Below are 24,551 nucleotides of genomic sequence, written 5' to 3'. Positions count from 1 at the left end.
CAACGACCGGACAAATCCCTCCTGAAACTGTCATGGATGCCTTGGAAAATAATCTATCCACCAATATAAATTATAAAGTGCACTAGTGCTATACAGATTATAAAGGCCTTAAAGTGCTGTGCATATAGTTATCACAATATATTGATAATATGTAAACATTCCACTCAATTGCTCTAGACAACCTATAAATCAGGGACAGATAAATCACATTCAATTATTCAGGTCCGTTGGTTAGATATAAATCATCACAGTGAGTGGTCATATGTGATCATTGCTAAAGGTGAGAATAAAGGATGACCGCACTCTGTCCGCTGTGAAGGATTTTCTTTTATTCAAACACGTGCATAGTAGAAAGCCGGAGGCACACTGTGAGCTGGCTCCTCAAGACTGGACGACGGCCGTTTCGCCCACAAATTGGGCTTCCACGGGACCCGTGGAAGCCCAATTTGTGGGCGAAACGGCCGTCGTCCAGTCTTGAGGAGCCAGCTCACAGTGTGCCTCCGGCTTTCTACTATGCACGTGTTTGAATAAAAGAAAATCCTTCACAGCGGACAGAGTGCGGTCATCCTTTATTCTCACCTTTATCCATGGATTTTGTTCTATGACGAGCACCCCGCTTCTGGATTGTTGGACTTTCTAGGCTCTCCACCCGGACTCGGGCACAGGCGATACCGCAGACGTTACTGCAGGTAATGTGCAGTGGTGCAGGACTTAATTATCTCCCTTTGCTATATGTGATCATTGCACTAGTAGCAGCAAAGCTGAAGGCATGTCATATCTTACCACAGTGTAACCACAGCAGTGGCCTGACTCCTATATAGCAGGCATATATTGGAGCACAAACATACAAAGCATACATAAAGGTTTTGAGATAAATAAGTGAACATTACACCCCAAAAAGAGCCAATTCACAGCAGGGGACGTAACTGCAATATAATGGGCGTGATATTCCGCTGGCTATAGTAGCACTTAGCTTTCTTGCAGGCTTGAACAGGATCGCCAGGTTATTCTAATTCAGCCGGATTGCTGGTAGCCAAAGAAAGGATTGGCTCAATAGTCACTCGCCTGACGCGTTTCCCCACGGCTCAGAATCCCACCGGGGTTCTTCAGGGGCTCCCATGATAGGGTACAGGAGGCTGGCCACAATCTGCCATTCACACTCTCGGTCCCAGTCGCAATACCACCAATTAATAAGACCATCTAAACCCACTCTAATTAATTAGCAAAATAAATCTCCATTTAACCATGTCAAAATTGTCAAGAAGTAGGATGATGGTAAACACCCTACCCACACAAACTCCATAGAAAATGCAAAAAACAGGAGAACAAAGGAATTTTTCTGTGTAAGCAAACTATTTTTATTTCTCAAAATATTTTTTTGAAATTTTTTATGCGTACAGTGACAATGTACTAAAACAGACTTCGTTTAGTCCTTAGGGACAATGGTATCCAGGGTGCAGATCCATCGCGCCTCACATTGGGCTAGTTTCTTTTAAAGATCTTCACCTCTGGATCCAAGACTGACCACATCAATTCCTCAAACTTCCAACACAGATGAGTCTCAGGCATGGTGAGATCTAAAGTGACGGGGTACAGTTTTGAGCAAGGTCAGATCCTCAGCTGTTTTTGCTGCCTCGATATCACGCACGTGCTCCCTCACCCTAATGCAGAGCTTGTTGGTACCCCCAATTCACATTTATTTTACTCACTTATGTCTTTTAGATGTGTATGGTTATCATCTGTTTTAGTACATTGTCACTGTACGCATATAAAAATTTCAAAAAAATATTTTGAGAAATAAAAATAGTTTGATTACATGAAAAAACTCCTTTGTCCTCCTGTTTCTTCTACTCCAATCAATGCAGGCTCTTTTGGCTAAGTTGACGGCATTGAAAATCACCAAAGAAGAAATAATATCCGTCTAGTAGGAGTTCTGGAAAAGGTGAAGGGGAGAAACCTGGGCACTTTCTTTGAGACATGGCTGCTGGATACATTTAGCAAGGACCTCTTATCTCCACTGTTTGCAGAAGAATAGGTGCATAAAGTTCCAACTCGCCCGGATCCTGTGGGTAGGCCTCCTCTTCCTATACTCATAAAAATCCTTCACTACAAGGATCGGGACAAAATTCTATGGATGGCTAGAGAGAGACAGGATATCAGCTTGGGAGGCCAGAGAGTTTATTTCTTCACAGATTTTTCAGCTGATGTGCAGCGAAAGAGAGACACCTTCATGGATTTCAAACGGCGTTTGAGAACTCTGGGTTTGCAATAGTCCATGATTTTTCATGCCAAGCCGAGGGTGGTCGCTTTGGGCACTACTTTTTTCTTTGACTTCTCAAAGGATGCTCTGAAATGACTGGATTCTAATGAAAGGCAGATTCAGCAGGAGCCGAGCAATAGGGAAGTGTGAGCACAGAAGAGTTCTGAAGTTCCCTCTGTTTTGCGACGTTCGACTTTTCAGAACTTTAATATGAGGTGTTGTGTGGGCTCTCTCGCACTATTTTAGGAGCTTGTGCATTATGCAATATGTTCAGTTTTTGGGTATGTATGTGTTTTGTCTTCTGGCAAATTTCTTCCACAGCTGAGGAGCAGTATGGCCAGTCGATGGACCGGTTCAGGTCCAAGCCTTGCGTGGGAGGGCAGTTTAAAAATCACTGTAGGAGTGGGGGTGGGGGGGTCAGAAGATTTGGGTTATGGTTCAGGTAGGTATGTTGTTTTTTGGTATGAGAGTTTGAGCACACCAATACAAGTGTTTCCACTACTTTGGTTGCCATATAAGCTAGCTTGCACATAATGGGAATGTTAGTTAATTGTATCTCCTGGAGCATTAGAGGACTGAGAGAGAGTCGTAAGAGGAGAGCCATGTTTGAGTATATTGGGAAATATCACCTAGCGGGATTTCAGGAAATGCCCATGAAAGATTCCTTACATATGTGGCGAAGGGCCTGTGTGGGATTTAAACTACATGCTGCCTATTCCAACTACTCCAAGGGGGTCAGCCTACTGGTACATAGAAAATTTCCATTTAAGTGTATAGATTCCTTTAGAAGTGAAGGTGGCAGATTCGTTGGGGTACGGTGTATAGTGGCCCATGTAGAATGTATAGTTGTGGTCATATATGTGCCACCTCCACATTCTAATGTTCCTTTATGCAATGTTATTTCGAGGTTGGCAAGCTGGCCAGAGTTAACCCTGCTCATTGTGGGAGATTTGAATTCTCTATGTAATCCTTTTAAAGATAAACATGCAATCCTCCTATGCTTGCCTCAACGAATTGGGACTGGTGGATGTTTGGCGGAAACGTTTCCCTAATGCTAGGATCTTCTCTTGTGCCTCCTCAACTTACCAGTCAGTGTCTAGGATAGATATGGTCCTGGAATTTTTGAAAGGCAACCCAGAAGACTAGTCAGACAGGCTACCTGAAGGCGTATCCTTGCCCATTCCCCTGGAGTGACAGGTTCATCCCAATACACCTATGCAGGGAGAAACCTGTCACTCAAGGTCAGTGGGTAGTGAGAAGCCACCAGGGACTCGCCTGTCCGACTAGTCTACCATGCGCCTTGGTTCCCGGTGAGTTTTAAAGTTTTTCTCTGCCAGTGCCTGATACATGCTGCTCGTTGATCAGGCAGCATGTATTATCTGTCAAGTGCTCTTTAATTTCAATATTAACATACCAAAACTTGTGAATATACTTACCAAAATGTGTACAAAGTCTTATTTTGATATTTTTCATCATTCTAATACATTTCTCTTATTTAGGTTTGGAAATAAAACTATTGGATTGTAGTCCTCAACTACACATTTCTTTTAGTCCTGGACTGAGACCTTTTATGCTAGCTAAATACTTTAAAGGTGCTTGTGCATCATGGAGGGGCTAATCATTTAAATTCACCTTTCTACCTGCTTGTTTTCAATATATCTAAACCCTTCTCTCTTTTGTGATTGACAGCTCTGGCTTCATAGATTCAAAGAAAGGAGGGGATCATAGATGGAAAACAAATAGATGGCAAGGTGATTTTATATGATTAGCCCCGCCATGATGCATGAGCGCCTGTACTTGGTGTGAACAGTCATTCTGTGCTGATAGAGCCCCTTTAGGATTTATATATTTTTCAGGATTGCGATGAAAGGAACAGTCACAGAAATGTTTGCAACTAAATTACTACATGTAAATATACTAAGAGTAAGCAAATATACAAAGTTGTTAACATTCAATGAAAAATTACTAACCTGAGTGTGGCCATTTACAATCACTTCTTCAGCAAACCTTACTTTCACTGGATTGCTTTTTAATCTGGCCCTCTTCTCCGCTGTGAGAAAGGAGGATTTGGGACTCTGCACACAATAAGAAAATCAATTAAAACTGAGTAGTGCAAGGCAATTCATGTAGATAATTTAGGACAAAGGGAACAACTTCTTTAATTTTTGATTGATAAATGGAATTTATATACTGTAGTTTATTATTTTTTAAATGCCCTGCAACAAAGGTTTACATTCTAAGGGGGACTAATTATATTGTTCATTCATTTATTTATTTGTAATTAGTAAAATTGGTCAATAATGTAATAATAACAAGAGAACCTTATAATTTTGACAATGAGTTACAAGGAATAATAAAGCCAGCTATAGACCTCCATCTGCATTCCCTATAAACATGCAAGCATACTCAGGTCAGAAAAGTCTGCGTGTTTATGTCAGTGGAGAGATCAGTAGCTATCATTCACCTCTGGCAGTGCTTACTTCCTAGACATCAAAGCATCAGGTACAGTGGGGAAAATATGTATTTGATACACCACCGATTTTGAAAGTTTTCTCAGAAACTCATATTGTATGATTTCTAAATAAATAACTTGCATTTTATTGCATGAAATATGTATTTGATCACCTACCAACCAGCAACAATTCTGGCTCTCACAAAACTGTTTTTTTTCCGCACTCCTACTCTACACTCATTACTTGTATTGATTTAATCTGTTTGAACTCGTTACCTGCATAAAAGACACCTGTCCACACACTCAATCAATCACACTCCAACTTCTCTACCATGGTCAAGACCAAAGTGCTGTCTACAGACACCAGGGACAAAATAGTAGATCTGCACAACCCTGGGATGGGCTACTGGACAATAGGCAAAAAGCTTGGTGAGACGGCAACAACTATTGGTGCAATTAGAAAATGGAAGAAACATAAAATGACGGTCAATATTACTCAGTGTGGATGCAAGTTCTCGACGAATGGGGTAAGGGTGATTCTGAATCAGCCCAGTACTACACAGGAGGATCTGGTCAATGACCTGAAGAGAGCTGGGACCATAGTCTCAAAGAATATCATTAGTAACACACTATGCCATCATGGAATAAAATCCTGCAGGGCACGCAAGGCCCCTCTGCTCACACCAGCACATGTTCAGGCCTGTTTGAAGTTTTCCGAAGACCACCTGGGTGATCCAGAGTGGGCATTAGGGAAGATTATGTGGTCAGATGAGACCAAAATAGAATTATTTGGTATCAACTCCACTTGCCCTGTTTGGAGGAAGAAGAAGGATGAGTACAACCCAAAGAACACCATCCCAACTGTGAAGCATGGGGGTGAAAACATCATACATTGAGGGTGCTTTTCAGCAAAGGGGACAGGACGACTGCATGGTATTGACAGGAGGATGGATGGAGTCATGTATTGTGAGATTTTGGCCAAAAACCTCCTTCCCTCACTTAGAGCATTGGAGATGGGTCATGGCTGGGTCTTCCAGCAGGACAATGACCTGAAACACACAGCCAGGGCAACTAAGGAGTAGATCCGTAAGAAGCATCTCAAGGTCCTGGAATCGCCTACCCAGTCTTCAGACCTGAAATCAATAGAACATCTTTCGAACGAGCTGAAACTCAATGTTGCCCAGCGACAACCCCGAAATCTGGAGAAGATCTGGAGAAAATCTGTATGGAGGAGTGGGATAAAATCCCTGCTGCAGTGTGTGAAAAGCTGGACATGAACTACAGGAAACATCTGACCTCTGTAATCGCAAACAAAGGTTTCTGTACCAAATATAACGTTCTGTTTTTCTATTGTATCAAATACTTATTTCATGCAATAAATTGCAAATTAATTATTTAAAAATTATACAATGGGATTTTCAGGATTTTTTTTATTATGTCTGTCACAGTTGAAGTGTACCTCTAATAAAAATTAGAGACCTCTCCATTCTCTGTAGGTGGGAAAACTTGCAAAATCAGCAGAGTATCAAATACTTATTTTCCCCACCGTAGGTTGAAATTCAAGTCTAACATAAGAAAAGCTATTTGACCTCTGGTTTGTTCAGGCACAAGTTTTGTTTTTTTTCATTTCCTACGCTGTCCAAAGAAATTTGATAACAAAAAGTCTACTCTAAATGATGGGATTGTTTTCCCTACATTTGATACAATCCAGCACTATAGACAGCATCAATTAACCAGTTAGATCATAATGCTTTTCATTGATGGCATTTCTGTATCATTTGCAGCCGGGTAACTCAATTGGCAAATTCTTCAATGAACAGTCAGTCTGAAGCATTATCGAATGAGTGTGTGATTGCAGCCACCTACACTTTTCTTAAGGGTGCTTTTCACGCTGCGACATTGATAGCGATTGCTAGCGATGTTGAGCGCAATAGCACCCGCCCCCGTCATTCGTGCAACATTTGATGCTCGCTGCCGTAGCGAACATTATTGTGGCACCCGTGAGGCTTCCGTCGCCACAGGTCATTGCACCCCATCCAGCGGTGTGATGCCCCATTCTGGGAGAGGAAGAGAGTGAACTCCGGTCCCCTGGTAAATCCACACTACACCCATTGCTAGGAACACACTGGGACCAGGGAAAGTGGCAGACAACCCTCCCATGCTGTATGCTGGGAGGGGTCGTAAGACACATCCCTGCTCCTATAGGGTAGAACAGGGCAATTGGGGAGGTGGGAGGAGCCATGTGAGAGCAGACACAGAGAGGAAGGTCAAGTTTAGTCAGTCTACCTCAGGGAGTGAGAGAGTGAGGAGCCAGCATGTAGTTGAAGAAGGAGAACGAGAGAAAGTGGGGAAGGAGGAGGAGGCCTGCTGGAGGCAGGCAAGGAGGAGAAGAAGTAACGGAAAGAAAGCTCCAAGTCAGTCAGGAGCTGAAAGGAAAGAAAGAGACGCTTCCTGGTGAAGATCCTGGGGCTCGGAGGGTCCAGGTGACACCACGCAGAGAACAGAAAGGGTCCCAGGGCCACGGGTAGTCCTAGAGGTACCACGGGTAGTTGTAGAGCTGCGGTGGCCTGCTCCACAAGAACATCGGTGGAGGGATCAAGCTGCAACAGGGGACGGTCCCTAGAAACCGGAGGAGTGCAAAATCATCTCCAAACAGTAAAAACCGAGGCCCAGGGAATGTTGTAAACTCCCCGGGCCACAGCCCACAGCAGTACCCCCAGAAAAGGGATAATCAGCCGACAGGTGACTCCCCAGCCTGGAGGCTGTTGTGGAGGCCAAGCCAGGTTCAACCTACCAAGGCAAGGCTAAGGAAGACAGCAGAAGATAGAGACACTTAAGGGAAGGGTACCGGCTTTTACTCTCTGAATCACCCAGAAACGGCGGAGGTCCCTGACAGTGGTCCCAGCAGTCCAAGGGTCCCTGCAAGACTGTGACAAGAATTGTGAGTAAAGAACTTGAAACTGTACCCTTGAAGTCGCCTCTGTTATTTCAGCTGCATAGACACTCACAAGCACCAACTGTGCCTCGGGGCATTGCTCCACCTGTGGGGAGTAGTACCACCACTGCTGCCATATCACCCCCCGGAGGCCTCATACAGCAGCGGCGGCCTATTAGCCGCATACCACAGGTGGCGTCACGAACACAAACTTTATTCACCAAGCCACATATTCTACTGACACCCACCAGGGCCACGGAGCCGGGCCCAGCCACCACTGACTACCACCGGACTAGTCCGGCCCGGCACCGGGTGTCCCATAGCCCTGGGGTGGGCGAGTCATTATCGCTACGGCAGCGTCACACGCACATACCTTGTCAGCGACGTCGCTGTGCCCGCCGAACAATCCCTCCTTCAAGGGAGAGGTGTGTTCGGCGTCATAGCGATGTCACTGCGGCGTCACTAAGCGGCCGGCCAATAGAAGCGGTGGGGCGGAGATGAGGGGGACGTAACATCCCGCCCACCTCCTTCCTTCCACATTGCCGGTGGACGCAGGTAAGGAGATGTTCGTCGTTCCTGCGTGTCACACATAGCGATGTGTGATGCCGCAGGAACGACGAACAACATCGTACTTGTGGCAGCAGCGATATTACGGAAAGGAGCGACGTGTCAACGATCACCGTTTTTGAACGATTTCGCGATCGTTGATCGCCGCTCCTTGGTGTCACATGCTGCACTGCCGGCGCCGGATGTGCGTCACTAACGACGTGACCCCGACGATATATTGGTAGCGATGTCGCAGTATGTAAAGCACTCTTTAGAGTGCCAACAGCAACCACTGATCTGCTATATAAATAGTGGACGTTAAAGCATCACTCCAGTGGTGCTTTTAATCTAAGGTCAATGCTCCTGCCTTATACTCACTTTCTGGGAATTTCACCTTTTATCTGGTCCTATGACTCCATTTTGGGCCACAACTTCTGACTGTCCAGAAGTCAGAAATTACATCACAAGATCTCAATACAAATCTATGAGAACCAGAACAAGGCTCTCAGATTTGTACTGAGTTGTCACCACCGGCAAACTACATAAGACACTGGAGCTGTTGGCACCAACACAAACGGCCAGAGACAGCGGTGATAGAAGATGAAGATGCTGGAGGGTGAGTATTAGACATCGGTTCCACTTGTGTATCCCTTTTATTGCAAGAGCATCAGATGTGATATGCTAATGACCCTTGGCTCAGGCACTGCTGTGAGTGTGAGCCAAGCGTTATGGTACTGTGATCTGATCTTGTGTGCGAACAACAGCTGCGGAGAAGAGGGAGAAAGTATTTTCTCCCTCCTCTCCGCTACATGTCTCTGGGTATATCGCACTGCACATAAACCAAAGAAATTGTATTACCTTAAAACAACCATTTTATTCACATATATTCCACAAACAGAGTACACACATTAAAATAGTGATGAGAAGAAAGGTGGGAATCAATATCCTCTAATTCTCACGCTTCCTGTCATACAGGGGTCGGCGTCCTAAAGTTTATTGACGCCCCCGTTCCTCGTCGACTTGAGTCCTGTACTGACCCTCCACTCACACTAAAAGATATACCATGTGTCTAAGTAAAAGTGGGTAAGGTGAAACACCCAACGTAAGACCCACAGGGATAGTGTGTGACACCAAATGATAAAGACACTTGATTTCTGTCAGTAAATGTCATAGAGTGTCTATGGGGCGGGTTATGACTCAGTCGACTGTCAATCAGAAAAACAATAAAGACTATTGCTGCATTTTGTCCAGGATGCACCCTACGCGTTTCGCCCTCTTATCAAATCAATAGAGCTCATCAGGGGTATAGCGGCATAGATCCTTGACATTTATGTCACAGCTACAAACCTAGAACACAAACATAATATAGAGACCACTGTTACCAAATCTGGAGGTCTGTAATTACATCATAATGCTGATAATAGAGAACAGTACTGACCATTAGTATTAGGAAGATACCAAGGAACTTATGCTGTTGAAAGTTCCCCCTCTGGGATCAAGACCAGGACATCAATTGTATCTAGCAATTAAGCAATAAAGATATATATAAACAGTATACGTGCATATTCATCCCTTGGATTAAAGAGTCGGCACGCATATATATACCTGATACAGATGATCAGGGGTATATATCAACACGTCTGAGGACTTATCCAATAGTCCAGGCTCATTCACATGTGCATCTGACAATTAAGCAATCAGGATATATGTAAACAATATACGTGCATATTCATCCCTCGGATAAAAAAGTCGGCACACATATATATATACCTGATACAGGTGATTAGGGATATATATCAACACGTCTGAGGACTTATCCAATAGTCCAGGCTCATTCACGTGTATATCAATAAGGTCCATCCACAGGAGACAATACCCCCTTAAAAAATAAAAACTTTTGATAAGAATAAATCAATACGTTTTACCAGTGTGTAAATACCACCACCCCAATCAGGAAAAAATATAACAACCTTTTGTACTGTCAGAGTCCAAACAGCATGTCCCATCAGTCCCACACATACCTATAGTAAATCCTGATCCCGACAGGCCAGTTATTGATGAGAAAAACACCTCTGAAATGCCAAAATCATATCCAGACTCAATCATCTCATATCACATACCAAATATATCACCGCAAGGCAGGGCTGGTAAGTATATGGATGTAAATATAACAAAACATACCTGATCAATCAGTGTATCCTGGGTAACGATATGTATCCAGTGCGGGTGTCTGCTTATACACTAGCAAACCCAGCCAGCTTATATCCATTGAATTTCGCGCCAAAAACGGCTATACAGCCACTCCCCCATCATCATTTCCGGGCATCGCAACAGATAAAGAAGTCCCAGGGCAGGCGACTGTTGTGCATAGTTCCGTGTGACAGAACGTTCCTGCATACTGCGCACGCGCGTCTCGGAAAGAGCACGCGTGCGCATAGTCCCAATCAGATCAATTCCAAGGATGTGGGACGGCATTACCTCATAGAAGTGCGGACGCGCGATCGAGTCATAGCGCGCGTGCGCAAAAGCTCCATACCTTCACAGATAGAGTCGTGCCACATTATGTGTGCACCTGCGTCCCACATAGAACGCGCGTGCGTGCAGCCCCGATGTAGAGAGCAGGCATGTATTCTAGAACGCATACTAAACAGGCACAATTGCCTGCAATACCATATGTAATCACACAGTGTTAGCTAAGTACCAGTATATAGAAAGCTGAATTTAATAGTAGGCAAGATGGTGCACCAATAATAAAACCATGATTTATTGATAGGGGCATTTCAAGGCGAAAAAAGATGTATAATGTCCACTGAATGTAACCACAGAAAACTACAGGGGTAACAGTGTTCAATTCTCAGATACAGCATATTGGCAGTCAAAGATAGATTAAGTGGCCACCGTGTTGTGTCACATATTTATAGACATAGATAGTGGTGTCCAACCCCAAAAGTTATGTTGGGGGACTCAAATTCATTCAGAGGTCTACTACGGACCAAATATATATATTTAGATATGGTTGAATTTACTTATATCATATTATATGAAGCTAGTGTAGCTAATTTGCTTATTCAGGCCATCCGGATACACGGACTCCATCCAGAAGATCCATCTGGCTTCCCTCTGTAACAAAATCTTGTCCCAGTCTCCTTTCCTCTCTGGTTCTGGGACAGATTCAATGGACTTAAACCTCACATCATCATATTGGCCATTATGTTCCTCATTCATATGCCTGGCTATCGGCGTATCCCTTTTGTTGCGGATATCCCCCAAATGCTCCCCTATTCTGACTCGCAGTTGTCGCTTCGTCTTCCCAATATAGTTTTTAGGGCAGCTACAGGTGAAGAGATAAATGACCCCTTGGGTGCGGCAGTTAGCGAAAGTTCGATTTTTGTATGTCTTGCCTGTTGTTACGCTTTTAAAATCCTTCGATGGGTCAATATAATTACAGAACTTAAAGGAGCAACATTTAAAAGTTCCGTATTCTCTTTGTAACAGCCAGCTGGCCCCGGCATTCTCCGGAGGAACGTAGTGGCTCTTTACCAGACGATCACGTATATTGCAGCCCCTTCTAAAGGTCACTGAGGGAAACGGGTGAATTCTATCCTCTATGTCTTTGTCTTGTTTGAGGATACCCCAATGGTTCCTCAAAATCTTCATCACCTGGGAGTTCTGGTCGTCATATGTCGCAATGAGACGGGTCTTGTTTTCTCCCTCCTTACTTTTAGTCATATTCAGTAGGCTATGTCTCTCAATCTGGGCTGCTTGAGAGAAGGCTGTGTCAATAGTTTTTCTAGGGTACCCACGGTCAGGGAATCTCTTGCCAAGTTGTACTGCTTGTCTTTTAAATTCCTTCTCGTTTGAACAATTTCTACGTATGCGCAAAAATTGTCCCTTCGGGATCCCTCTTTTCAAATTTAAGGGATGATGGCTCTCCCATTTAAGGAAACTGTTTGTGGCACTTGGTTTCCTAAATAATGTGGTGTCCAAAAGGCCGTTCTCCCCTTTCTTGATGAAAATATCTAGAAAGGATATTTTATCAATACCGACTTCATATGTGAATTTAAGTCCCAGATTGTTTATATTTAATTGCCCCACAAACTCCTCGAAGGACTGAGTACTTCCGGACCAGATAACAAGCACATCGTCGATGTATCTCCCCCAGAAAAATATCCGGGGGGACCAATCAACATCCTCATCTCCAAACACTACTGTATTCTCCCACCAGCCCAGGAGCAGATTAGCGTATATGGGAGCACAAGGGCTCCCCATCGCTGTGCCCCTGAGCTGGTGGTAGAATTTGGAGTTAAATAAAAAGATGTTCCTAGTGAGGATAAATTCCATAAGTTCCAGTATGAACTTGTTATGGGCTTCGAATTGATTCCCTCGTGTTTTCAGGAAGTACTCAATTGCCTGTAATCCAGCTGAATGAGGAATGCTGGTGTACAAAGATTCAACGTCAATAGACGTAAGAATCATATCATCATCCAGTATAATCCCTTCTAGTTTGGTTAAAAGATCCATTGTATCCCTTATATACGATGGAAGTGAGGTTACAAACGATCTTAGAACACGGTACACATATGTGCTGCAATTCTGGGTGAGAGAGTCGATACCCGATACGATCGGCCTACCCTTAATAGGGTTCGTCCCCTTGTGGACTTTGGGTAGGGCATAGAAAGTCACTATCCTCGGGAATTTGGGATATAGGAATTCAAACTCAGTTGAAGAAATTACTTTATTATCCTTGGCCCTAGACAAAATTCCCTTCAGTTGTTTTTGGTAACCTGTGGTTGGATTAACCCTCATCTGCTCGTAACTCGTACGGTCCTTAATCAGGGTCTCACACATCCCTGTATACATGTCGTGGTCCATAAGCACCACATTACCCCCTTTGTCGGAGGGTTTAATTACCACCGATTTATTTGATTCAAGGGACTGTAAGGCTCTCCTTTCCTGTTCGGTTAGATTGGGTAGAGACGCATTCCTCTTGGGGTAGATGTTCCTAATTTTTCACGTCACCATTCTACAGAAAATGTCAATGGCTGCATAATCCCCAATAGGGGGAGTTTTTTTGCTTTTATTCCTCAGGTCAGTGAAGGGACCTTCACCCTGAGCTCTATATCCCTCATTTTCAAGTTCTACTAATATGTCCAGGTCTTCCAACATATCCTGTGTAACCCCAAGTTCAGAACATCTCTTTTTCTCCGATACAGCAAAATACTTCCTCCATTTTAACTACCTTACAAATAAGTTGATATCCTTAATCCAACTGAAAGCATCAAATTTTGTCATTGGGACAAAAGACAGACCTGTTCTCAAGACCCCTTCCTCAATCTGGGATAGCTGAAATTTTGATAGGTTAATGATTTGCATATCATATTCTATTTTACTGTTGACCTCTCTTTTGGTCGATGCTCTCCCCCACTCCTCAGGTTGTACGTATTCGTACTTGTTTGTTCTAAAAAAGAAGAGGAAGAGGTGGATGAGGCCGATGATGATGATGCTGAGGGTTTTGGAGGGTTTGTCTCCACAGGGGTTCTGTATCCTTGATTTTGGTACCCTTGGTACCTCCCCCTCCTTCAGTTGTTCTGTCCCCTCCATTTTTTCTTGTAATATTATCTTTGTTTCGGAAATCTGTTGTCCCTACCCTTTGTATCAGAAGTCTCTCCATCAGTAGATGATATATCAACAGGTGCCTTACTCAGGAACGCGTACACTTGCTTATCTCGGAAGTCCGCTAGGTCTCTTATAAATCTCTTATGTTTTCTGTCCTTAATCGTAGTCCTAAGCTAGTTATATTTACATCCATATACTTACCAGCCCTGCCTTGCAGTGATATATTTGGTATGTGATATGAGATGATTGAGTCGGGATATGATTTTGGCATTTCAGAGGTGTTTTTCTCATCAATAACTGGCCTGTCGGGATCAGGATTTACAATAGGTATGTGTGGGACTGATGGGACATGCTGTTTGGACTCTAACAGTACAAAAGGTTGTTATATTTTTTCCTGATTGGGGTGGTGGTATTTACACACTGGTAAAATGTATTGATTTATTCTTATCAAAAGTTTTTATTTTTTAAGGGGGTATTGTCTCCTGTTGATGGACCTTATTGATATACATGTGAATGAGCCTGGACTATTGGATAAGTCCTCAGACGTGTTGATATATATCCCTAATCACCTGTATCAGGTATATATATATGGGTGTTGACTCTTTAATCCAAGGGATGAATATGCATGTATATTGTTTACATATATCCTGATTGCTTAATTGTCAGATGCACATGTGAATGAGCCTGGACCATTGGATAAGTCCTCAGACGTGTTGATATATACCCCTGATCATCTGTATCAGGTATATATATGCGTGCCGACTCTTTAATCCAAGGAATGAATATGCACGTATATTGTTTATATATATCTTTATTGCTTAATTGCTAGATACAATTGATGTCCTGGTCTTGATCCCGGAGGAGGAACTTTCAACAGCATAAGTTCCTTGGTATCTTCCTAATACTAATGGTCAGTAGTGTTCTCTATTATCAGCATTATGATGTAATTACAGACCTCCACATTTGGTAACAGTGGACTCTATATTATGTTTGTGTTATTAGGTTTGTAGCTGTGACATAAATGTCAAGGATATATGCTGCTATACCCCTGATGAGCTCTATTGATTTGATAAGAGGGCGAAACGCGTAGGGTGCATCCTGGACAAAATGCAGCAATAGTCTTTATTGTTTTTCTGATTGACAGTCGACTGAGTCATAACCCGCCCCATAGACACTCTATGACATTTACTGACAGAAATCAAGTGTCTTTATCATTTGGTGTCACACACTATCCCTGTGGGTCTTACGTTGGGTGTTTCACCTTACCCACTTTTACTTAGACACATGGTATATCTTTTAGTGTGAGTAGAGGGTCAGTACAGGACTCAAGTCGACGAGGAACGGGGGCGTCAATAAACTTTAGGACGCCGACCCCTGTATGACAGGAAGCGTGAGAATTAGAGGATATTGATTCCCACCTTTCTTCTCATCACTATTTTAATGTGTGTACTCTGTTTGTGGCATATATGTGAATAAAATGGTTGTTTTAAGGTAATACAATTTCTTTGGTTTATGAACAATTAATCTACCTTGATATCTATTTCAGTGGCAGACAACCCTCCCATGCTGTATGCTGGGAGGGGTCGTAAGACACATCCCTGCTCCTATAGGGTAGAACAGGGCAATTGGGGAGGTGGGAGGAGCCATCTGAGAGCAGACACAGAGAGGAAGGTCAAGTTTAGTCAGTCTACCTCAGGGAGTGAGAGAGTGAGGAGCCAGCATGTAGTTGAAGAAGGAGAACGAGAGAAAGTGGGGAAGGAGGAGGAGGCCTGCTGGAGGCAGGCAAGGAGGAGAAGAAGTAACGGAAAGAAAGCTCCAAGTCAGTCAGGAGCTGAAAGGAAAGAAAGAGACGCTTCCTGGTGAAGATCCTGGGGCTCGGAGGGTCCAGGTGACACCACGCAGAGAACAGAAAGGGTCCCAGGGCCACGGGTAGTCCTAGAGGTACCACGGGTAGTTGTAGAGCTGCGGTGGCCTGCTCCACAAGAACATCGGTGGAGGGATCAAGCTGCAACAGGGGACGGTCCCTAGAAACCGGAGGAGTGCAAAATCATCTCCAAACAGTAAAAACCGAGGCCCAGGGAATGTTGTAAACTCCCCGGGTCACAGCCCACAGCAGTACCCCCAGAAAAGGGATAATCAGCCGACAGGTGACTCCCCAGCCTGGAGGCTGTTGTGGAGGCCAAGCCAGGTTCAACCTACCAAGGCAAGGCTAAGGAAGACAGCAGAAGATAGAGACACTTAAGGGAAGGGTACCGGCTTTTACTCTCTGAATCACCCAGAAACGGCGGAGGTCCCTGACAGTGGTCCCAGCAGTCCAAGGGTCCCTGCAAGACTGTGACAAGAATTGTGAGTAAAGAACTTGAAACTGTACCCTTGAAGTCGCCTCTGTTATTTCAGCTGCATAGACACTCACAAGCACCAACTGTGCCTCGGGGCATTGCTCCACCTGTGGGGAGTAGTACCACCACTGCTGCCATATCACCCCCCGGAGGCCTCATACAGCAGCGGCGGCCTATTAGCCGCATACCACAGGTGGCGTCACGAACACAAACTTTATTCACCAAGCCACATATTCTACTGACACCCACCAGGGCCACGGAGCCGGGCCCAGCCACCACTGACTACCACCGGACTAGTCCGGCCCGGCACCGGGTGTCCCATAGCCCTGGGGTGGGCGAGTCATTATCGCTACGGCAGCGTCACACGCACATACCTTGTCAGCGACGTCGCTGTGCCCGCCGAACAATCCCTCCTTCAAGGGAGAGGTGTGTTCGGCGTCACTGATTGATCAGGTATGTTTTGTTATATTTACATCCATATACTTACCAGCCCTGCCTTGCGGTGATATATTTGGTATGTGATATGAGATGATTGAGTCTGGATATGATTTTGGCATTTCAGAGGTGTTTTTCTCATCAATAACTGGCCTGTCGGGATCAGGATTTACTATAGGTATGTGTGGGACTGATGGGACATGCTGTTTGGACTCTGACAGTACAAAAGGTTGTTATATTTTTTCCTGATTGGGGTGGTGGTATTTACACACTGGTAAAACGTATTGATTTATTCTTATCAAAAGTTTTTATTTTTTAAGGGGGTATTGTCTCCTGTGGATGGACCTTATTGATATACACGTGAATGAGCCTGGACTATTGGATAAGTCCTCAGACGTGTTGATATATATCCCTAATCACCTGTATCAGGTATATATATATGGGTGTCGACTCTTTAATCCAAGGGATGAATATGCATGTATATTGTTTACATATATCCTGATTGCTTAATTGTCAGATGCACATGTGAATGAGCCTGGACCATTGGATAAGTCCTCAGACGTGTTGATATATACCCCTGATCATCTGTATCAGGTATATATATGCGTGCCGACTCTTTAATCCAAGGAATGAATATGCACGTATATTGTTTATATATATCTTTATTGCTTAATTGCTAGATACAATTGATGTCCTGGTCTTGATCCCGGAGGAGGAACTTTCAACAGCATAAGTTCCTTGGTATCTTCCTAATACTAATGGTCAGTAGTGTTCTCTATTATCAGCATTATGATGTAATTACAGACCTCCACATTTGGTAACAGTGGACTCTATATTATGTTTGTGTTATTAGGTTTGTAGCTGTGACATAAATGTCAAGGATATATGCTGCTATACCCCTGATGAGCTCTATTGATTTGATAAGAGGGCGAAACGCGTAGGGTGCATCCTGGACAAAATGCAGCAATAGTCTTTATTGTTTTTCTGATTGACAGTCGACTGAGTCATAACCCGCCCCATAGACACTCTATGACATTTACTGACAGAAATCAAGTGTCTTTATCATTTGGTGTCACACACTATCCCTGTGGGTCTTACGTTGGGTGTTTCACCTTACCCACTTTTACTTAGACACATGGTATATCTTTTAGTGTGAGTAGAGGGTCAGTACAGGACTCAAGTCGACGAGGAACGGGGGCGTCAATAAACTTTAGGACGCCGACCCCTGTATGACAGGAAGCGTGAGAATTAGAGGATATTGATTCCCACCTTTCTTCTCATCACTATTTTAATGTGTGTACTCTGTTTGTGGCATATATGTGAATAAAATGGTTGTTTTAAGGTAATACAATTTCTTTGGTTTATGAACAATTAATCTACCTTGATATCTATTTCAGTTTATGTATATCGCACTGCACTTGGATGTCATCAGTGCAGTCCGATGTTTCACACGCACCTTGTATGGATGCGTGTGAAGCAAGACTTGCCGCCAAACGCAGCATGCTGCAATTCTTTTCTCATATCAATTCGGCAAAAAAAATAATAGCAGATGGACAGTGCCTTATAGTGTTACACGGGTGCGAATGCAATCCGATGTTTTATTGGATTGCCCTCATCTGTGTAAAAAGCAAATGGAACTGGGGCCTCAAAGAGAGGGCAAGGAAAGAGAGGGCAAGGACCTTAGAAGAAAAGCACCAATCCAGCGGTGAACCCCCCCCTACTGGAGTGGTGCTTTAACATGCGGTTTAGTCTGTACCTGACATACAACTCTTTTGAAGTATCTCCTAAAAGCATTATCTGCAATGTTATCAGCTATTGCCATCACCTACCAAATATTTCCCATCATATTTATTACATTGCTGTAAGTTACTGATAGATTGCATACACAGAGATAAGGGAGAATTTGTCATAGCCTTAAAACAGAAAGAGATCTCAAAAACTGTTTCTGATGTCTCAAACATATCAAACAATTGAAACATTGTTGTCAAACTTAGGGGCTGCTCACATTACGATCTGAGTATCCCACGAATGAGTACATTTCAGAAACTACAAAAATGCACTTAAAGGGAACCTGTAAGGTCCCCTATGCCCTCCAACCCAGCAACATTCATTAATGTATGCCCAAATTCTGTCCCTAACCAGCCCTGTATAATGCTATTCACTAATTCACTAATATGAATGTTTAAAAGAAACCTAGTTATAAACCTTTCTGTCCCTATGCTAATTAGGCCTTTGACTAGTCAATGCTCCAGACTAGCCAGCCCTCTATCTATAATATCACACCCCTGTGGGCATGATAATATGATTTCCACGAGCCGGTGTCACCGCAGCTCCTGGAAATCTCACGTATGCAGGAGTCATTTAAGCCAGTTCAGTGCACCTCAGAAGCAGGAAAGATGTTTCCTGTCTTCATTAGGCACATTGCACATGACCACAAGTTTAGAAGACGGCTCACGTTCATGTTCATACGCAAGATTTCCAGGAGCTGGCAGTGATGTTGGCTCGTGGAAATCATGCTATCAAGCCAACAGAGGTGTGATAACATGGAAAAATGGATGGCTTGTCTGAGGAAGCAACTCCCCTATGACTAGTCAGAGCCCTAATTAGCATAAGGAAAGCGAGGTTTATAAGTCTTTTTTTAAAGGGAGCCTGTCACATACAATATACATTCTGACCTATCAGCATGTGTGCCCTAATTACACCTCCCTACCCATCCCTGTGTTGTAAAATTGTGGTAAAATTGTGTAATATGAAAGTGATAAAAAAACGTTTTATTACACACATATTTCCTATGTAAATAGCAGAGCTTGTCACCCAATGGGCGTCGCATCACCCTGTGGGCTTTGCATACTTTCCATGGTATCACGCCCCTGTGGGCGTGATACCATGGATTCACATGAGCAACGTCCTCGTTCTGCTCCTTCAGAATCACGCGTATGCGCACTTACCATTCCCACAACCTTTTCCGGGTGCTCGTTGTCAGTTTCAGACGTGCTCTGCACATGATCAGAAGAGTCTGATCATGCGCAGAACGCGTCTTAAGCCGGCGAGTGAACACCCGGAAAAGGCTTTGGGAATGGTAAGTGCAAATATGCGTGGGATCTGAAGGAGCGACGGGGGACGTCGCTCATGTGAATCCATGGTATCATGGCCACAGGGGCGTGATACCATGGAAAGTATGCAAACGCCCACAGGGCGATGCGACACCCATGGGGCGATGAGCTCTACCATTTACATAGGAAACATGTGAGTAATAAAACATATTTTATTACTTTCATATTACACAATTTTACAACACAGGGATGGGTAGGGGGGTGTAATTAGGGCACACATGCGTCTGCTGATAGGTAAGAACTCATACACTGTGTGCAGAATTATTAGGCAAATGAGTATTTTGATCACGATACTTTTTATACATATTGTCCTACTCCAAGCTGTATAGGCTTGTGAGCCAACTACCAATTAAAAAAATTAGGTGATGTGCATCTCTGTAATGAGGAGGGGTGGAGTGTAATGACATCAACACCCTATATAAGGTGTGCTTATTAGGCAACTTCCTTTCCTTTGGCAAAATGGGTAACAAGAGAGATTTGACGGGCTCTGAAAAGTCCAAAATTGTGAGATGTCTTACAGAGGGATGCAGCAATCTTGAAATTGCCAAACTTTTGAAGTGTGATCACTGAACAATCAAGCATTTCATGGCAAATAGCCAACAGGGTCGCAAGAAGCGTTTTGGGCAAAAAAGACGCAAAATAACTGCCCATGAATTGAGGAAAATCAAGCGTGAAGCTGCCAAGATGCCATTTGCCACCAGTTTGGCCATATTTCAGAGCTGCAACGTTACTGGAGTATCAAAAAGCACAAGGTGTGCCATACTCAGGGACATGGCCAAGGTAAGGAACGCTGAAAAACGAGCACCTTTGAACAAGAAACATAAGATAAAACGTAAAGACTGGGCCAAGAAATATCTTAAGACTGATTTTTCAAAGTTTTATGGACTGATGAAATGAGAGTGACTCTTGATGGGCCAGATGGATGGGCCAGAGGCTGGATCAGTAAAGGGCAGAGAGCTCCACTCCGACTCAGACGCCAGCAAGGTGGAGGTGGGGTACTGGTATGGGCTGGTATCATCAAAGATGAACCTGTAGGACCTTTTCGGGTTGAGGATGGATTGAAGCTCAACTCCCAGACATACAGTGCCTACAAGTAGTATTCAACCCCCTGCAGATTTAGCAGGTTTGATAAGATGCAAATAAGTTAGAGCCTGCAAACTTCAAACAAGAGCAGGATTTATTAACAGATGCATAAATCTTACAAACCAACAAGTTATGTTGCTCAGTTAAATTTTCATAAATTTTCAACATAAAAGTGTGGGTCAATTATTATTCAACCCCTAGGTTTAATATTTTGTGGAATAACCCTTGTTTGCAATTACAGCTAATAATCGTCTTTTATAAGACCTGATCAGGCCGGCACAGGTCTCTGGAGTTATCTTGGCCCACTCCTCCATGCAGATCTTCTCCAAGTTATCTAGGTTCTTTGGGTGTCTCATGTGGACTTTAATCTTGAGCTCCTTCCACAAGTTTTCAATTGGGTTAAGGTCAGGAGACTGACTAGGCCACTGCAACACCTTGATTTTTTCCCTCTTAAACCAGGCCTTGGTTTTCTTGGCTGTGTGCTTTGGGTCGTTGTCTTGTTGGAAGATGAAATGACGACCCATCTTAAGATCCTTGATGGAGGAGCGGAGGTTCTTGGCCAATATCTCCAGGTAGGCCGTGCTATCCATCTTCCCATGGATGCGGACCAGATGGCCAGGCCCCTTGGCTGAGAAACAGCCCCACAGCATGATGTTGCCACCACCATGCTTGACTGTAGGGATGGTATTCTTGGGGTCGTATTCAGTGCCATCCAGTCTCCAAACGTCACGTGTGTGGTTGGCACCAAAGATCTCGATCTTGGTCTCATCAGACCAGAGAACCTTGAACCAGTCTGTCTCAGAGTCCTCCAAGTGATCATTAGCAAACTGTAGACGAGCCTTGACATGACGCTTTGAAAGTAAAGGTACCTTACGGGCTCGTCTGGAATGGAGACCATTGCGGTGGAGTACGTTACTTATGGTATTGACTGAAACCAATGTCCCCACTGCCATGAGATCTTCCCGGAGCTCCTTCCTTGTTGTCCTTGGGTTAGCCTTGACTCTTCGGACAAGCCTGGCCTCGGCACGGGTGGAAACTTTCAAAGGCTGTCCAGGCCGTGGAAGGCTAACAGTAGTTCCATAAGCCTTCCACTTCCGGATGATGCTCCCAACAGTGGAGACAGGTAGGCCCAACTCCTTGGAAAGGGTTTTGTACCCCTTCCCAGCCTTGTGACCCTCCACGATCTTGTCTCTGATGGCCTTGGAATGCACCTTTGTCTTTGCCATGTTGACCAAGTATGAGTGCTGTTCACAAGTTTGGGGAGGGTCTTAATTAGTCAGAAAAGGCTAGAAAAAGAGATAATTAATCCAAACATGTGAAGCTCATTGTTCTTTGTGCCTGAAATACTTCTTAATACTTTAGGGGAACCAAACAGAATTCTTGTGGTTTGAGGGGTTGAATAATAAATGACCCTCTGAATAAACTTTTCACAATTTAAAAAAAAAATAAAAAAATAAATAACATTCTTTTTTTGCTGCAGTGCATTTCACACTTCCAGGCTGATCTACAGTCCAAATGTCACAATGCCAAGTTAATTCCGAATGTGTAAACCTGCTAAATCTGCAGGGGGTTGAATACTACTTGTAGGCACTGTACTGCCAGTTTCTGGAAGACAACTTCTTCAAGCAGTGGTACAGGAAAAAGTCGGTATTGTTCAACAAAAACATGATTTTCATGCAAGACAATGCTCCATCACATGCATCCAACTACTCCACAGCGTGGCTGGCCAGTAAAGGTCTAAAAGATGAAAAAATAATGACATGCCGCCCTTGTTCACCTGATCTGAACCCCATTGAGAACCTGTGGTCCCTCATAAAATGTGAGATCTACAGGGAGGGAACACAGTACACCTCTCGGAACAGTGTCTGGGAGGCTGTGGTGGCTGCTGCACAAAATGTTGATCGTAAGCAGATCAAGCAACTGACAGAATCTGTGGATGGTAGGCTATTGAGTATCATCATAAAGAAAGGTGGCTATATTGGTCACTAATTTCTTGGGGTTTTGTTTTTGCATGTCAGAAATGTTTATTTCTAAATTTTGTGCAGTTATATTGGTTTACCTGGTGAAAATAAACAAGTGAGATGGAAATATATTTGGTTTTTATTAAGTTGCCTAATAATTCTGTACAGTAATAGTTACCTGCACAAACAGATATCCTCCTAAGATAGCCAAATCTAAAAAAAAAACACTCCAACTTCCAAAAATATTAAGCTTTGATGTATATGAGTCTTTTGGGTTGATTGAGAACATAGTTGTTGATCAATAATAAAAAAAATCTTCTAAAATACAATTTGCCTAATAATTCTGCACACGGTGTATTGTATGTGACAGGTTCCCTTTAAACATTCATATTAGTGAATAGCATTATACAGGGCTTGTTAGGCAGGAAATTTGGGAATACAGGTATGAATGCTGCTGGGTTGTAGGGCATAAGGGACCTGACAGGCTTCCTTTTAAAAGTAGAACTGAGCAGGTCCATAGACTGAGACATGGTACAACTATGCACTGCTTGACCATCTTTATGAAATTGTCACTTGCATTTGCACTCCAGTATGGTGCACTTGTAGCCCACTACACCTTTCAACTTACTGCACAGGTGCTGGACTTAGGAGAAGAATTGGCCTTGGTTCCACTGCTTGGAGCTTTCAATCAATCAATCTGTATGCATATGCGATTCATTTGCAAGATCCCCTTTAGGATGTACAGCTGAACTATTTTATTACTTTTTTATTATCAGTGGTTAACACTGAGCACTGTCTCTTTGCAGTGCTGGGGTCCTGGGTGCAAATCCCACCAAGGATAACATCTGCAAGGAGTTTGTATGTGCTCATGGGTTTCATGCGGTTTTTGGCATCTCCGCAAGCATAAATCGACATGCTGCAATTCAGGAAGCCGCGCCACATGTTGGTTTATGCTGAATCTAAAAGAAGCACAGTGGGCAGGAGAGTTCCATAAATTTCCTTCACTGTGTTTGTACTGTACAGCTCAGCGTTTTGGACACAGCGACATTATGCTGCATTCAAAATGCTGCTAACACTGATCGTAGTAACATAGCCTAAAAGAAATTAACTTAAAGGAATTGAACACTGCATCAGTGTGACAATCTTTGTTGTGTGTTCACAAAGCTGTAAATTTTACACATTGTTCCGTCATGGTTTTAAGCAGTTCTTATCACCCATTTATCAACCAAACATTTTTCCACTGTGATCGTGGTTTTAAAAAACAATAGACTGTACTTTCAGATGTATTTATTATGCTGTTTATGTTCAGTTTTATGCCACTAACATAAATGAAGAAAAAAAGCAACCACAAAGAAACCCTGTGAAAACAATACTGAAACTGCAGAGTAAAGGCCACTTTACACACAGAGATAAATCTGTGGCAGATCTGTGGTTGCAGTGAAATTGTGGACAATCAGTGCCAGGCTTGTGGCTGTGTACAAATGGAGCAATATGTCCATGATTTCACTGCAACCACAGATCTGCCAAAGATGTATCTCTGCGTGTAAAGTGGCCTTAAAGCTCCATATATTATTTAATAAACACGTGCAGACTTAAGGGGGTTCTACATGCTACGATATAGCTAATGATTTATCGTCGGAGTCACGGTGTTTGTGACGCATGTCCGGCGTCGATAGCGACATCGCAGCATGTGACACGTACAAGCGACCTTCTACGATCGCAAAAGTGGTAAAAATCGTTGGTGTTGGAGAGGTCTTCCAAAAAACAAATATCGTTGTCTGGTGAGTAGCGATGTTGTTCGTCGTTCCTGC

At 43.5% G+C, this 24,551-nt stretch overlaps 1 protein-coding gene across 2 annotated transcripts in view; it reads right to left on the bottom strand.

Annotated features, from left to right (window-relative positions):
• FRMPD1 (FERM and PDZ domain containing 1) overlaps positions 1 to 24,551 on the bottom strand; it is a 294,156-nt gene that overhangs the window by 72,597 nt on the left and 197,008 nt on the right. For both annotated transcript variants that reach the window (XM_075315875.1, XM_075315884.1), the window contains exon 6: positions 4,231 to 4,335. In XM_075315875.1, coding sequence (XP_075171990.1) covers positions 4,231 to 4,335 — 105 coding nt within the window. The remainder of the gene's footprint in view (positions 1 to 4,230; positions 4,336 to 24,551) is intronic.

The sequence above is a fragment of the Anomaloglossus baeobatrachus genome, chromosome 1 (genome assembly GCF_048569485.1).
Source record: "Anomaloglossus baeobatrachus isolate aAnoBae1 chromosome 1, aAnoBae1.hap1, whole genome shotgun sequence".
NCBI classification, from domain to species: domain Eukaryota; kingdom Metazoa; phylum Chordata; class Amphibia; order Anura; family Aromobatidae; genus Anomaloglossus; species Anomaloglossus baeobatrachus.
This window is presented reverse-complemented; position numbering and strand designations above follow the sequence as displayed.